This window comes from Ictidomys tridecemlineatus, chromosome 9 (assembly GCF_052094955.1).
Source record: "Ictidomys tridecemlineatus isolate mIctTri1 chromosome 9, mIctTri1.hap1, whole genome shotgun sequence".
NCBI lineage: Eukaryota > Metazoa > Chordata > Mammalia > Rodentia > Sciuridae > Ictidomys > Ictidomys tridecemlineatus.
The window spans coordinates 132179209-132194890 of NC_135485.1; the positions used below are offsets into that span (position 1 = coordinate 132179209).

Genomic DNA, 15682 nt, shown 5'->3' on the forward strand with positions numbered 1-15682 from the left:
AAGAGTACAGTCCAGGCTTGCAGGCCTTTAAAGGTCTCTTTGATCTCCCAGGAGATGTTTAGATCAATGGATTACAACCCAGTTCGAAGGACTGGGGCTCCTTGGAGCATTGTAAGGGATCCACAATTCCACATGTGTAGCAGCTATCGACTGTAGTCTGAAGGATTGATGTGCTATTACTATTATATGCTATTACTTTTCAACTCTCTGAAAACACTATTGGGTGCATTAAGATAAAATTCTTTCAAGAGTATTCCTAAATTTGAAGTCCATTTTGATCATTCCTTTTTCCCCTTCAATCAGAGAATAATAAAAGTCCAAGGGCTATGACATAGTAATAAATTTTTGAGGTATTAAAAGAAATTTATGTCCTTGAAAAAAATGAAAAACATTCTTTTGTGTTTCTGTGTAGTTTATGTATTAGATTACAGAGGAATCGGTGGATTAAATATCATTCAGATAGTTCTCCATAAATGTTATTTGTTATACTCAAGATTCTGATATGTTACCTCTCCTTGTAATTGATAGCATTATTAGTAAAAGTACATGAGGAAATGGTTTTCCTCACAAAAGCACTTGCGGTGGCACCTAGAAATACAAAGTGGGGGTTGGAAAGAATGCCAGCTACACCGATAGCCGGTAAATTATTGATGAAGAAAACTAGCAAAGGCTGTTGAAAGCCTGGCTCCAGGCAAGCTGTCCTTTGGTTTATTTGGTATTTACTCACGAAGCCAGGAGGGTGGTCTCATCTGCACTGCTCCTGTTGCAGGAAACAGAGCCGGATTTTGACAACTGTGCAGTTTGTATTGAAGGATACAAGCCCAACGACGTGGTCAGGATCCTGCCCTGCCGGTGAGTGACTGGCTGCCTGCTCTGGATGGCTGGTGTGTGGAGCATGCCTGCTGGCCACCCTGGCTTGGACCGGCCGATCTTGCTGGGCAATGTCAGTGGGCCTCCGTGTTGCCAGCTGCACATGGCAAGCATGCCATCTTTTCTGGTAACCTTAGTCCTTGAAAGGCTTTGGCTTACTGGGCACAGTGGCACATACCTGTAATACCACCAGGTTGGGAGGCTGAGGCAGGAGGATGGTGAATTCAAAGGCCAGACTTACCAAAAGCAAGGTGTTAAGCAACTCAGTGAGAACCTGTCTCTAAAATAAAATATTTTTTTAAAGGACTGGGTATGTGACCCAGTGGTTAAGGCCCCCTGGGTTCAATCCTCAGTACAATCAATCAATCAATCAATCAAGGCTTTGGCTCATGGAATAGATATATTTTCCTGATCCCCTCTGCATCAAAAGAAGGATAGCGTTATGATCTGGACCCTCTTGACACAGAACCTGCTGATGTGAATCCAGGTATGAGTTTTCTTGAAAAAAAAAGAAAAAGCAGCTCTCTGTTGCTCAGAATCAGTTCTGCTAATTTAATTAAAATAATTCTTGAAAATGTTTTGTGGAAGATCATAAAGGCTCAGCCATCAGAATATAGTCAGGAGTAAGTACAAAGCCAAAAGCAGATTCCATTTCTCTTATTTTTTTTTTTTAACTAACAGAAAGTGAACATGACAATCAAATTTCCCCCAAATTTTGGAATTTAAAAGAAGAAGCAGGCATGTAGAGCTGGGAACACTCCCCAGGCAATCCTCACGTAACCCTCGTCCCTCTGCCTAATTGAAATTCACTGTGAAGGTGTTGGAATTCTTTTTAAATTGTTAAAATCCAATCAGTTTAAATACTCTAATTAAATCAAGAAATTTAAGGTTTCATAAAAGCCATCCTCCTTAATTGAAAATCCTTTTTAGTATTTTTGCATCCATGCAAGCATCCTAAAAATAAAAATGGAATTATGCTTTGATGAGGAATTCTTCACTTAAAAGGAATGACTTTAATTCTTAGTGAGTTTAAAAGTAAATAACATAGAAAAACACACCACGAAGATATTCATCAATCCATTGGTTCTTCAAACAATGCAAATTTTAAGAGCTATTTATTGGAAATACAAAAGAAAGAAAATATGGCTTTAGAGGATTTGGTCAAAAATCTTAAAATAACACAAAAGGACTGGATACCCCAACTGATGCAGAAACTCCCAAAGGGAATAGATGTTTCTCAAAATGTTCTTAGGCAAACTGATCATTACGAAAATGGGCATTAGGAAAATCCATCCAGAGCCCCAGGTTTTGTTTATAGATGCCCGTCTGCCTGGGGGACGAAATCATAAACAGGGACGCATGGAAGCTTGGTAGTTCCTCTGTCTGAGGTTGCTCCATGTAAATTCTTTCTACACGCTACCCCTCATGTCTACTGGATGACTTCCAGGAACAAGGGCAAAGAATGACACTGAACTATGGAAAACCTCCCAGGGTGACGTCTTTCATCTCTGCAGCATTTATTAAGGTTTTGTAAAGCCCTGTGGTTATAAGTAAGTTCAATGCTTGTCTTGACTTTCCTACTAGGAGGCCGCGTAGAGCCCTATGGAGGTACTACTAATAAAAAATAACCCAAGCTAGTTAAACAGCTGCTTTTTACTGAGAATCCTAAGAACTTTACAATTTTAATTAAGAAAATCTGTGTTAAAAATTATATGTATGCATATATGGCATTGCTTTAGCTGTACAGTCATACAGCATAAAAATAATGGATTCATTTAAAGCTCCGTCATGCATGAATTTCGTGTTCCTCTCTGCAATTGCTGGAGGCTACATAATAGCCAACACAGGGTTGTACCACAATTTAATTTACCATACCCAGTTTGGGAACATTTCACTGGTTTCAGTTTCTAATTATGACAAATTACATTGCTTTAATGGTATTTAGACTTTTATGTTATTCCAGACCTCCTTTTATAGTGTAATTTTTGGGGAAATATTCATCAAGAAAAAGTAACATTTAATATTTTCCACAAAGAAAAAGGACTTCAGGAAATTTCAGTTTATTCCCACTGGCGCTCGCCCTAGGAATATTTGTGCAAATATTAGTTTCTACTACATTCTTTTCCTTTTCAGTTTGGCTTTAGGCTCTTCCTTTTTACCTGGTTCTTTGGTTCTCAGCTCATTCCTTAATTCTTTTTGCTTCAAGTTCCTTAGCACTCATCTATTTTTTTTATTTCCTTATTGAACATCCTGCTTTAAATAACAAAACACACCTCATTACCAAACATAGGTTATAGTTAATTACTGTTTGAGCTTCACTAGTCACACATACGTATTCTTTAAATAGCTCATGCATTTCTTTCCATGCTGATATTCAAATCAAAATATTTTTATGCCTGTTGCTGGTTCCTGCCAGACGGTTTGCACTAATGGATGTTATCAAACAAATGTGGAGACATTTGGTTTTTGCTAGATAATTTCCTCTGGGGTGTTATTAAACCTTTGCTCCCATGAACACCAAGGTCTCCCTTTCCTATTATTTCCAGGCTGACTCATCCACAGCATTCTTTGCATCTCTTTGGAGTAAAAAATGGTTTCCAAAAAATATCCCAATGTATCTAGTCCTTTCTCTCACACTTTGTCTATAGCCTCATAATCCTTGACATGCTGGGTGCATCTCAATTAGGATGTTTTTCCAAATCACCCAGGTTCATACTTTTGCACAGCATTTTCCAACTCATTCTCTTATCTCTTTCCAAGACCCTTGCACAAATGATGATAATTAGCCAATGCCCTCTCCTCCTCATTTGTGGTCTTGGTGGTTATTAAAGTTACACTGTGCACATGCAAACCCATGGCTCCTTCCTGCTGACTCTTCCTTCTTTCAGTCCCTCTCTAGCACTCAAAGAGGAGTCTCCTTGGGCTGGGGTTGTGGCTCAGCCGTAGTGCACTCGCCCAGCACATGCGAGGCTCTGGGTTCCATCCTCAGCACCACATAAAAATAAATAGATAAAATAAAGGTATTGTGTCCAACTAAACTAAAAAATAAATATTTAAAAATGCAAAACGAGGAGGTGCCTTGGTGTGCACAGTGTAAGGCGCAGATCCACAGCAGGACACCGAGTATGTCGGGTGGCACGGGTCCAACTTGTGTGCTTTGGATTTGATCCTAACACACTGCTAAGGCATTTTCCAAGAAACTTTGGTTTGCTCCATCATTAAGCTTTTGCTAGACTTTAAGGCTAGATTTTTTGTGTGTGATGGGTTAATATCCATGATTATGTTTTTAACAACATTTTATTGAAGTTTTGTTGTCTTCCTTTGTCTGGAGAATAAGTTGGGCTCTCTGATCCTTCCATGGCTTTTATCTTATGGTATTCCTACTGTTCTTCAATAATTATTCATTTCTATTTATCCAATTGCAAACACACAGTGTCTGAAAAAGAATGTGAATTCCTTGGGCGACCAAAAGTTCATGTTTGCCATGTTTTAAGAAAACCAAAGAAATATTTGCATTTCTTTCCAACAATCTACAAAATGTTTTTTCCAATGTCTAATTTATCATATATCATTATCACTCATTTGTGCAAATATTAGTTTCTACTACATTCTTTCCCTTTGATCTGGAATAATCTCCTCCACAATTGAAGAAATACTTAAAAGCTGCCTAGTAATAAGCAGATCTTTATGAAAAACTTAGTAGCAACTAAATGCTTCCTTTGGAACCACAAATATTTTATAGCAGCTGTATTTCAGGAGTAGTAGAAAGTACCAGAAATGAAAAGATAAATGGCATAGTTCATGCTCTAAAGGAAATAGCCTAATGGGAAAAAAAAATTCAATAAGTAATCAGAATACAGAATAATATGTGCAACTATAATAAAAAATTTATAGAAAATTTGCAAAATGAATAAAATAATTGAATATCTGCCTGACTCCCTCATGCAGGTAACTACTGCTAACATTTTTGCATATCTCTTTCCTTTTGTTTCTTGTACCTATTTGTGCAAGGTCAAGATATTATTGTCAACACCATTTAATATCCTGTTCTTTTCCCTTATCATTGAGAGAATTCACTTGAAATAGTCCTAGATTATCTGTGCCCTGTTTTGACGTTTTTTTTTTTTTTTTAACCTCTGAAGCTTCAGCCAGACCCAGTCAAGCTCTTCCTTACATAAACCAACCCAATAGCCTAGAATGTCAGTACTTCTGCAGAAACCTTTCTTGAAAGTCTTTTCATGGCCCAGCCAGACTTTTCCACGGAGGGAAAACAGGAACTTGTCCTGGCCCCCTTGAGCTTACCTAATAATCCACTGATGAGCTGTTCACAGTTCACCTTTCCACCTCACTATGGACGACAGAGAACAGTGTCTCATGGTTGATGCTATCATTGGCTGATGTGTCCTGCAGAGGCACGGTGTCTTGCTGGGTTGTTATCAGCAAAGTTGGATGACAAGTAAAATCCTCTCAAACAGAATTTATTATCTTGTGCAGATGGTCCCCAGTTCTCACCTTGTTCACAACCTCTGACCTCTAGTTACTTTTTGTAAATAGTGCTTCCTGGCTGGTACTCCAAGAAGCAGCATTGGCAATGCTGCATGGAATTGAAAGAGGTCTTGATAGCAGGGCACACGGAGATTGTTGAATAAAGTAAAGAACTAATAACACCTATCCTGGAACCTTCTAGTCAGAAAGTGCACCCCTGATGTTTCACATCCAAACATTGAAGCTGATTTCCAACAGCATGGAGATGCCATCCTTGGCCGTGTCTGCTCTGACAGCGAAGTCAGCAGCTCCGCAGGCCCAGGGTTTATTGGACTCCTTGCTCTTCACAGTGGGATCTGAGGTGTGCCTGAGCAAGATCCTCTGTTAAAGCATGTAACTCTGGTGTCGATTTCTGGGCTTGGAAAATATATATGACGAATTTTACTTTTTTGACCATTTTCAGGTATGTAGTTCAAGGTAAAGTAGATTCCCAATGCTGTGCCCCATCTCCAGAACATCTTCTTGGTCCCCAACAGAAACACTGAACTCACTAAACAATGACTCTTCATTCCCCAAGTATGAATTTTGTGTGTGTGTGTGTGTGTGTGTGTGTGTGTGTGTTTTGTTTTTAATTTCAGTTTGAATTTTACTAACAAGAAACTGGAACTAATATTTGGATTTAGGACCCAATTAAAGTTGGTTGACTAAATTAAATTTTATATACCCCAAATCTGACAAAGAATAATAATTTTATGTCTATTATTATTATTATTGTTATTGCTATTATTGCAATATCAAGAGTAAGTGTTGCTATGATCATTGTTCTCATTATCATTCATACTATTACATTACATCATTACTAGCATTGTTACCACCATCACATCTGTCCTGAACTCTCACTAAAGTTCCTGCTTGTGTCTTGCCCCTTCATTATTTATTCAGATGAGTCTATTTTTAATTGTCAGATTAAAATCTAGATTAGCTTGACCTCAGGAATTTTTTTGGCAAGTATATCAAAACTGTGACTAAGAAAAAAATATTCTTTGGGAAAATTAATTGAAATATAATCCAGTCCTTATGTTTTTTCTAAAATGTACTTTTATAAATTCATAAGAACCTAAAAACAAGCACTGTCCTGTTAGCTCCCCAGAGGAGAAGTAACCTGGTCCATAGGATCTCCAAAGCTTTTGCCAGCATTCACTGTGGAAGCAATCTCAGAGATTTTGTGTCTTGACTTCTGCATGGGGACCCACCAGAGCACTTCTCCTGTAGAATAACTTTTTCCCAACCAAGGGAAATGTTCTTATTTTGTAGATACTGAATTGTGCCACTATCCATATTTGTGTGTGTGTGTGGTGCTGGGGATCAAACCCACAGACTTGTGCATGTGAGGCAAGCACTCTATCAACTGATCTATATCCCCAGCCCATATCCAGATTTCTTGTGTTGATAGAGAGCTTAGAGCCAGATTTATATCTCACTCATACCCAAAAGGCATTTTTACCCTCATTTCTGATTCCATTTTGGATCTCCATTTTCATTTTTATTTCTTGTTTGACACCTACAGGGTCTTGTTGGATATTTGCACCTTCTAAGTTACCTAGAGACCTTTCTAGAATAAATGTGTCCCACGTCTTTAAAACCCGAAGCAACGTCATTTTAAATCCACATACCATACCACGTATGTTACTCAGTTTTTTGTCAGTGTAACAAATCCTGAGATAATCAATTTATAAAGAAAAAAAAAAGGCTGATTTTGGCTTACATTTCTGGAGATTTTAGTCCCTACTCTGTTGGTTTCGTGCTTCTGGGCCCATGATGAGACAGCACATAGTGTGGTGAGACAGCACATAGTGTGGCAACACATGGCAAAACCACTCACCTCTCGGCCAAGTTGCAAGGTAGAGGCTGGGATGCCATTGTCCCATTCAGGGGTACAGCCCTGGAGTCCTAAGACCTCCCAATAGAGCCCACCAGTTAGTTTCCCTCACCTCCACTGGTGCCAGGTTGGGGACCACACTTTAACCGACGGGCCACCTTAGGGTAACATTTAAATCCAAACTGTAGCACCCCTGTACCATAATTCATCTGCTTTTGTTTGAACGTTTAAGTTATTCCCCATACACACTTCTTGTTGCTGTTTACCAATCAGGCTGTGCTAAGTAGCTTTGTGTGTAAATCTTAGTTCACAATTTCACATTATTTCCTTCTAAGTGATGATTCAGGTCGACTGTTATATTCTGCAAAGTTGTGTCCCGTCAGTTAGAGAGAAGCACACTCTAAGGAAAGACAACAGTGGAAACCTGGAGCTGCTGGAGTGGAAGACCCATGACAGAAATGAGGGGAAGCAGCCCAGGTTGTGCAGTCCTGAATGAAAAGACATGAGCACGTTTAATTTAATTTATTTATTTACTTATTTTTTTGTGGTGCTGGGAATGGTACAGGGCCTTCTCCCTCCCAAGCAAAGCACTCTTCCACTGAGCTACCCACCCCCAGCCTAACATGACCATGTTTTAAATTCAAAAAATAAAAATAGAGATGTAGTGCCCAGCTGCAGGGCCTGCATGGTGGCCAAGTGCTGGGGATCCTTGTGGTTGGTGAGTCACAGCCAGCACCCTGGCTCTAGAGTGGAGTGTGGCTCCAGGGGATGAAGCTGGAGTCCGAAGACCAGTTAGGAGACTATTTCATGTATTTGTGTGGGTATGTGGTGACATGGATCTATTTATTCCAGAGACCCAGGAATAAGCCACCACAGAATGGATGTCCATTCCTCAGGTTGGTGACTGACGGCTGCATCTGTATTTCTTTCCATTTAAAACATGGTCATGTTAGGCCGGGATGGTAGCTCAGTGGCATGCCTGGCACGTGGGAGGCCCTGCACCATCCCAAGCATCACACCCACAAAAAAGTAAATATAATAAATAAAATAAAACATGATCCTGTCTTTTCATTCAGATTTCAAAGAGCAAAAAGTCCAGTAGCTTCTACACTGTCACTCAAAAACCTTAGCACAAGGAGCAGATTTCAGACACTAAAACAGATTTTTTAATCATACTCAAACAAAGCAGATTATATAAACAACAACAAGAACACTTGGCCAGCTCTGGCTTATCTTCAGAAACCTTCGTTTAGAGAGTTTTCCAGCCCTCAAGACTCCCTCCACTGGGTCACATAGACAGAGCTCTGTTTTGGACAGACAGTTGTTGAATTCTGTGTGTAAAACTGTTACCCTTCCATTCTCTTCTCTCCTTTTTAGAAATGTGGCTAAATTTCTCTATCAGTTCTCTTTATTTTCTTCGTTAAATGTGAGGCTACACTTTTATAAACATTAGAACATGACTAACGGCATCATTAGTGTTAAAAGAGATGACATGGAGATTTAAACACATTGATATACCAGGCTAAAAACTTTTTTAAAAAAATGGAATAAATGCTTCCTGTTAAAGTACAACACAGAGTAATAGTGAAGGGACTATGAAACTTTTGTTCTGGATACATGGTGTGTGTCTGTAATCCCACCAATTTAGAAGGCTGAGGCTGGAGGATCGCAAGTTCAAACCCAGCCTCAGCAACTTAGGAAGGCGCTAAGCAACTCAGAGAGACTCTGTCTCTAGGTAAAATTTTGTTTTTAAGGACTAGGGATGTGGCTCAGTGGTTAAGTGCTTCTGGTTTCAATTCCTGGTACCAAATTTTTTTTTAAAAATGAAGCTTGTGTGTGTTAATTGGGGAATAAATAACTTTTGAAGAAAGTCCTAATTCATTGCAATGGCTGAGGTGGACTGAACCTAAAAAGTCTGGAGACTTGGACAAGGAATTTTTTGAGGGCTGCTGAAAAGTCACTGTCTGTATTTAGTGTTCTAGTTTCAGTGGCTTCTTCCAAGGTCTGTTACACACATCCCATGTGTGTGCAGTTGACAAGATGCTCATAAATCATCTAACTTGTCAGACTGTCAGCTGCTTCTCTTTCTCAGTTGATGTGACTGATAAGGGTTTTAACACAGATCTACTTATTAATTGACCTCTCAAATACTTTATTCCATTAGCTCCTGTCCCCAAGGACAGGTGGTCTTTTCCCCTCCCAGAGAAGCAGCTTGGGAGACATCTAGTGTAGAGTAATGGGTGAATAGTAGAAGGAGCCCTAAATAAAGCTTTCTGAACATTCATGCATTCAAAGGCTCAAAGACCAGTCGGCTGCCAGAAGTACCCCCCTTAGAATCAAATTAGTGAGATTTACTGAGCTAGGGTGGCTGCGAACATGGTATCCACTTCAAAAATGCCTTCGGAGAATTTGCTTGTCCTCAATGGATACTTCCAAACAAGCCCACCTGGACAGTTCAAAACCTCCCCTGCGTTTCTCGAGAGTCTTGTGGTTGTTGTGTCATGAATCCTTAATGGCAACCAAAGGCAAAATCAAAGTTGGAATGACATTCACTTAGGAACTTCCCTTTTGAGAGGAGGAGGGGCTCTCCTTGGTGCACCCTGCCCAGCACACCATCACGGCCAGCAACAGAATACGATCAAGTATAGATCAGGATGTATCCATGAACACCATGTTAATATATGAAAATTCAAAGAATCCCAATCAAGTTTTACTGAAACCCTCACAAATAGCCACTCACCCCTTAAGAGATTTAAACCTAGAGATCAGTCTGATTTTAAGATGAGTGAACTGAATGTCTCTGTGGACAGAAATGCCAAGGTCTTTGTAAGTGAAAGAATTTTATAAAATGCTGTCATGTGATCAGGATTTGGATTACACGCCCTCTAACTGGTGACGTGGAAAACAAAGGGCACTTTCTAGCCAGAAAGTGCCTGTCCTGATTTTACCCAGCATGCCTGTTAGGTATGCTCGATTAGGAACAGATTTCTTCCGAGTTCCTTTCTTTCTTTCTTTCTTTCTTTTTGAAAAGAATGATTATCATTGGCTGTATTCATCAGCTTCAACTTACTCTTTCATTCCCATGTTATGCAAATTAGGTTTGGGGGCATTCTATTTAAAGTTGTCTGTTTATATATGCCATGTTTTTAAAAATAGCTTTCAAGGTTCCGTTCCTAATTGTGGAAATTTTTGAAACCAGAGAAAAGCATAAAGAAGTTAACCAAGATAATAATCTCTATTCAAAAAGATAATTATTGGTAAATTTAGTTTGTATAAAGCATATATTAACACCATATGTGTATATTTTTAAACATTGTAGAGTCATTAATACCATTTTTATTCTACTATCTCAGTTTACATTAAAAAGTAAGCATTTTTCCATGACTTTAAAATTACTTTAAGATAATTTCATCATTGTGTAATAATAATGATGGGAATGTATTGAACTTCACACTCTTATTTTTCAGCATTTAATTTGCTACCAGTTGTTTTTTTTTTTTTTTATCACTATGACCTTAGTTTTGTTTTGTTTCTGAACTTAACCCTAGAATGCATCCTTAAAAGTGAATTTTTATACTGGGTCAAAAGTGATTTTGAAGGATCTGGAGAAGTTTAGCCAATTGCTGTTGATAAAGATGGTAATGATTGACAGCTCACTAGTAGTATGAGCAGTGCTTACATTAGTGCTCCTCCAGGGCCACGAAATTGCACATTTCTAAAGTATCTTGTCATCTGATAGTCAAATATTAGCATAGTTTTAATTCCCATATCTTTAATTTTTTCTGGAATATTACTTCTATTATAAGATCTTTATATAACATGATATCTGATGTAAATTATCATTGATTATGTTTCCTAATTTTGAATATGTCAAAATTAGGGGGATATGGTATAGTCTAGAATTTATAAACTGTGATTAGGTATTAAGTAGTTTTAACATTTTAGTTTTTATTTTGGGTAAATGCTGCTTGGAATTTTTTTTGTTTGTTTTCATACTGGGGACATGCACTCTACCACTGAACTACATCCCAGCCCCTTTTAAAATTTTGATACGGAGTCTCATTAAGTTGCTCATACTGGCCTTGAACTTGCAATCCTCCTCCCTCAGCTTCCTGAGTCACTAGGATTAAGTCTTGCACCACCATACCCAGCTTTTTTTTTTTAATGATCTATTTTGATTAGCAGAATGAAGTAGTTTTGTTATAAAATTGATGAATTCTTATATTTGTGTTTTTATCTCTCCTTATTTTAATAATTCCCTATCAAGAAATAATCTAGTTTATTGGTTTAATGACTTTTTAAAATTTATCTGAAAATTTATGCTGATATATCTCACTCAATGGTGGTTGTTTATAAAAAAAAGATTTTTTTTTAAACTTATCCTTTTTGAGAACATAGTTTCACATTCTTGGCTAAATAAAAAGCCATCCAGTGGTGGAAGTTTAGAATGGCACAACCACTTTGGAAATTTGTTTGACAGTTTCTGGCAAAATTAAATGCACACTATTCTGTGACATGACTGTTTCATTCTTGGATACCTACTCAAGAAAAATAAATGAACATGTTCACAGAAAAAATTGAAAAGGAGTGGCCATATCATGTCTATTCACAGTAATCAGAAAATAAAAATATCCCAGTAATTACAGGAAAAAAAAATCTGCAAACGAATTGGATTACATCCAATCCATGGAATACTACTCAGTCACAAAAAGGAGCAATCAATCAATGTCCCAGGATACAAGTGAATTTGAAACAAACAAACAAAAAAAACCCTCACATTATTTTGAGCAAAAGAAGCCAGGAACAAAGGGATGATTTTTATGATTCTATTTATATGAAATTCAGTAACAAACAAAATTAGCCTATGCTGGACAGAAGCCAGAGTGGTGGCCACATGGCAGGAGAGGATACAGACAATCCAGGATCAAGGAGGGTCTCTGGGCTGATGGAGAAGTGTGCCTCTTCACATGGTGGTATGTACATAAATATGCTCACACCTAAGTAGCCCCAAGCTTGCTTACAATTTATGCATTCGATGCATATCATACCTTCATTTAAAGTAATGGAGGGCAAAAGGACCCAAGAAGCCGTAGAATTTTAAAGAAAATAACAGTTGACTTTATACTTTAGTCAAAATGGCATAACATTGAAGTTCAAAGTTTGCTGATGGTGTTTTCTATCCATTTTTCTTCCATTCCTTCAGATTTTTGTGTGCACTACTTACGTAGCTATCATTTAATTCAGGGATTAAAGGAAGGAAACATGAAAGAAGATGGCGATGCAGGAGGACCAAGTTATCTGACCTGTTTGTTTCTGCTGTCTTTGAGCAGAGCAAAGGCTGGCTTAGGAAAGAAGTCTTGCGCTGCAGTGTCCTGGTTAAATATGGCATTCTGACTTCAAATGTCCTGATCCTCAGTCATATCCATCAAGTAGACACACAGGATGATGCCAGCCAGCTTCACTGGCCCAGCCCAGCGATATAATTAGACCAGGGCCAAGTTCTAAGTACAGAGCCTCCCTCTGCAGAACCCCAAGGAGTGAGACTCCCTGTGAAGTGAGTCCCCCCTAACTTACATTCCCAAAATATGGACAACCTCCCCTGTAGTTCAAACAGAAATCGAGCTTAGTGCCAAGACATTGTGATACCTTCCATTTCAGTTTTGTCAGGTTTTCTTTTCATGCTATTTAAGCCCCATACCATGGAGAGCTGGGTGAAATAAATGGTTGGTCATTATGACATTTTTAACTGTGACAATCACTCTACAGCTGACAAAGCACATTTACATACAATGTTTGATCTGTATCTCAACAGCCTGTGATGTAGGTCGGGCAAGTACCACCATAGCTTCTGGATTTTATCCAGAGAGTATCCTAACTCGGCAGAGGGTAGCGGGTGGAGGGTGTCTCAGGGCCCAGAGCCAGGCCAGGTGTCCTCACAGTGGGACAGTGCAGGTGACACCTTGCCTTCCCTCCTCCCTGCTCTGTGTGGCAGCACTGCTAAACACACATCTCCCTGGGGCTGTCGTTTTGGCTCAAATTCTTAGACATCCCCAACTGACTCTAAGTCAAATGTCCAAATGCCCCAAGAAAACCAAATCAAGATTTTGTCTGCAAATGGTCCGGTTTCACTTTCCAAGCTGATTATCATGGGCCTGAAACAGAGCAGCCTTTTTTCATAGAAGAACAGTGGTTGGGAGGTGCACAGGAATTTATTTATTGCCTTCTCTATCTCTGCCCCCTATCCTGCCACTCCATCACATGAGATTGCCATCAGATTAGCTTGCCAAAACAAAGTCATTATGTTTAGTCCAGAATATGGTTAGTAGTGGTTCTGGGTACCTGCTCTCTTGTCCCCTATTTTTTCTTTTAAATGAGTCAGCATAAACCTAAACAGGAGAATCAGGAGAACATAATTGGCCCAACCATTTCCTATCAAGCCCAAGACCAATAACAGCATTTATGCCCATGGTAAGCACTGGGCCAGGGATGGCGTTGATGGTAGGAGGGCAGGTGCCCGCTCACCTGTCCTGATCTATACCAAGTACCAAGTGGTGACTTCAGCCTCCTCGTTACAGGGCTTTCCCTAGAGGAGACATGGAAAGGTGAAATGAGACAGAAGGAAGTAATGTGGTGGTAGTTAGCCCATCTTCACAGGGAACGAGGCCCATCATCATTCTGCTCATGGCTCACACCTCCTCCCTGCTTGGTCCATCTCAGAAGGCTAATGTGGACACCTATTTTCCAAATTTATTTTCTGCTTTATGCCTTTCAGCCAATTTGAGTTTCCCACACCTGCCATGATGTTGCTTCTTGACCTTGACTCCTGAAATTTCTTCTCCCTGGCATGTTCTCCTCCTATCACTCCCACTTCCAAGTTCTTTCCATCCTTTGCACTATGTAAAAAGCCATATGACATCACACAACTTCTTAATTTCCTCATAAAGTAACAGCTCCTTTCCCTGAATCCCAAGGTGGTTTCACTTGCATCTATTAATGACCTGTTACTTTGTGTGTTGCACCTACATGACTCAAAATAACTAACATCACTCTAATCCTTGGAACCCTTACCAAACAAATACTTAATCCTTACATCCACCCTAGTAGGTATTTTATTAGTCAGGATAGGCAAGGTTTCACTGCAGTAACAAAATCTGCCCATGGCTTAACATGACAGAGACTTCCTGTGCTCCATATCTGTCATGTATCAGTGGAGAGTCTGCTCACCACAGCTGGACTGATGATGCAGTCACTCATAACTTTCATTATAATCTGCAAGTTATAATGCTAACTGACAGAGCAATTGCTAATTGATAGAGCAATCATTAAGTGCCACATCCCAAAGTAAAATTGATTATTTTCTTTGTAGCTTATTGGATAGAATTACTTACATGACTACAGCTGCCACTAGGAGAACCTGTGGTCTTTCCGGGTACCTAAAAGAGGGAGAGCTGGCATATTGGAAGAACAGTATTGAGGGCCTCAGATGGATGCTATTATTATCTTCATCTTATAAATGAGGAAACTAAAGCTCAGAGAGGTCAAGCACTTGAAGCTGGAGGACAGAAGTTCATTGTAAAAAAAAAAATAAATAAAAGTATGAATACTTTCATCTACCCTCTTACCCATAAGTCATAGCAGGAAGACTCAAGGAATACAGAATTGGTAAAAGCACTGACTTTATAACAAGTTAGGACTGGGTTTGAGTCCTCTCTCCTACAGCTTACCAACTCTTGAGGTAACTTTCTTTAATGAACTTGAACTTCCTCCTCCATAAAACTAGTCTAATAATTTTCAGCTCAAAGGCTAGTTGTGAATCAGTTCTGTGTGTCCCATGCCTGGTACATGATAGGGACACAGTAGGTGGCAGACACTGTCGGTGGGGTTTTTCCATTTAAAACTCACCCTGATTTCATTGACAACTTTGCATATAAGACACAGAGGCTCTGAAGGAACATCTCAGCTACCCATCAACGCTCTGGGTATCTGTTTTAAATAGTCGATGTTGCCTGGCAGTATGGGATTCTCAGGTACCTGAGTGACTCACATTCTTTAATAAGCTTTCATTAAGGAGAATGAAACAGCTTGCGTTGGTACCAACACCCACGGAATCCTAATCTCAGCTTCAGGGTGGCAGGGTCGAAGAAACCAATAAAAGTAGATGAGATTGAACAAACACAGAGACCTTCCTTCTCTGGGCAGAGAAGAAATGTCACTTCATAGGGGAGGGAGTCACACAACTAGGTGAAAGAACAACAGAAAACCAGAATCAATAGATGTGGAGATGAGTTTAGCTTGGTTCGTCATATTGCTAAAAATGTAGGAACTTGTTATTTGGAATCATCTCAGCATCATCCTGTAACCATGAGCATCCTCACTTGCACTTGTAGGTGTTGAACTCTTTCTTGTTTCTTTTCCTTTTGGGGGAGTATGGGGGGATTGGGGATTGAA

General features: G+C 39.3%; 1 protein-coding gene across 3 annotated transcripts in view; it reads left to right on the plus strand.

Annotated features, from left to right (window-relative positions):
• Window positions 1-15682, plus strand: part of Rnf150 (ring finger protein 150) — a 311923-nt gene that overhangs the window by 146021 nt on the left and 150220 nt on the right. For 2 of the 3 annotated variants that reach the window (XM_078022089.1, XM_005327564.5), the window contains exon 4: window positions 770-852. The exons of the other annotated variant lie outside the window; for it this stretch is intronic. In XM_078022089.1, the coding sequence (XP_077878215.1) occupies window positions 770-852 (83 nt within the window). The remainder of the gene's footprint in view (window positions 1-769; window positions 853-15682) is intronic. 3 annotated transcript variants of the gene reach the window in all.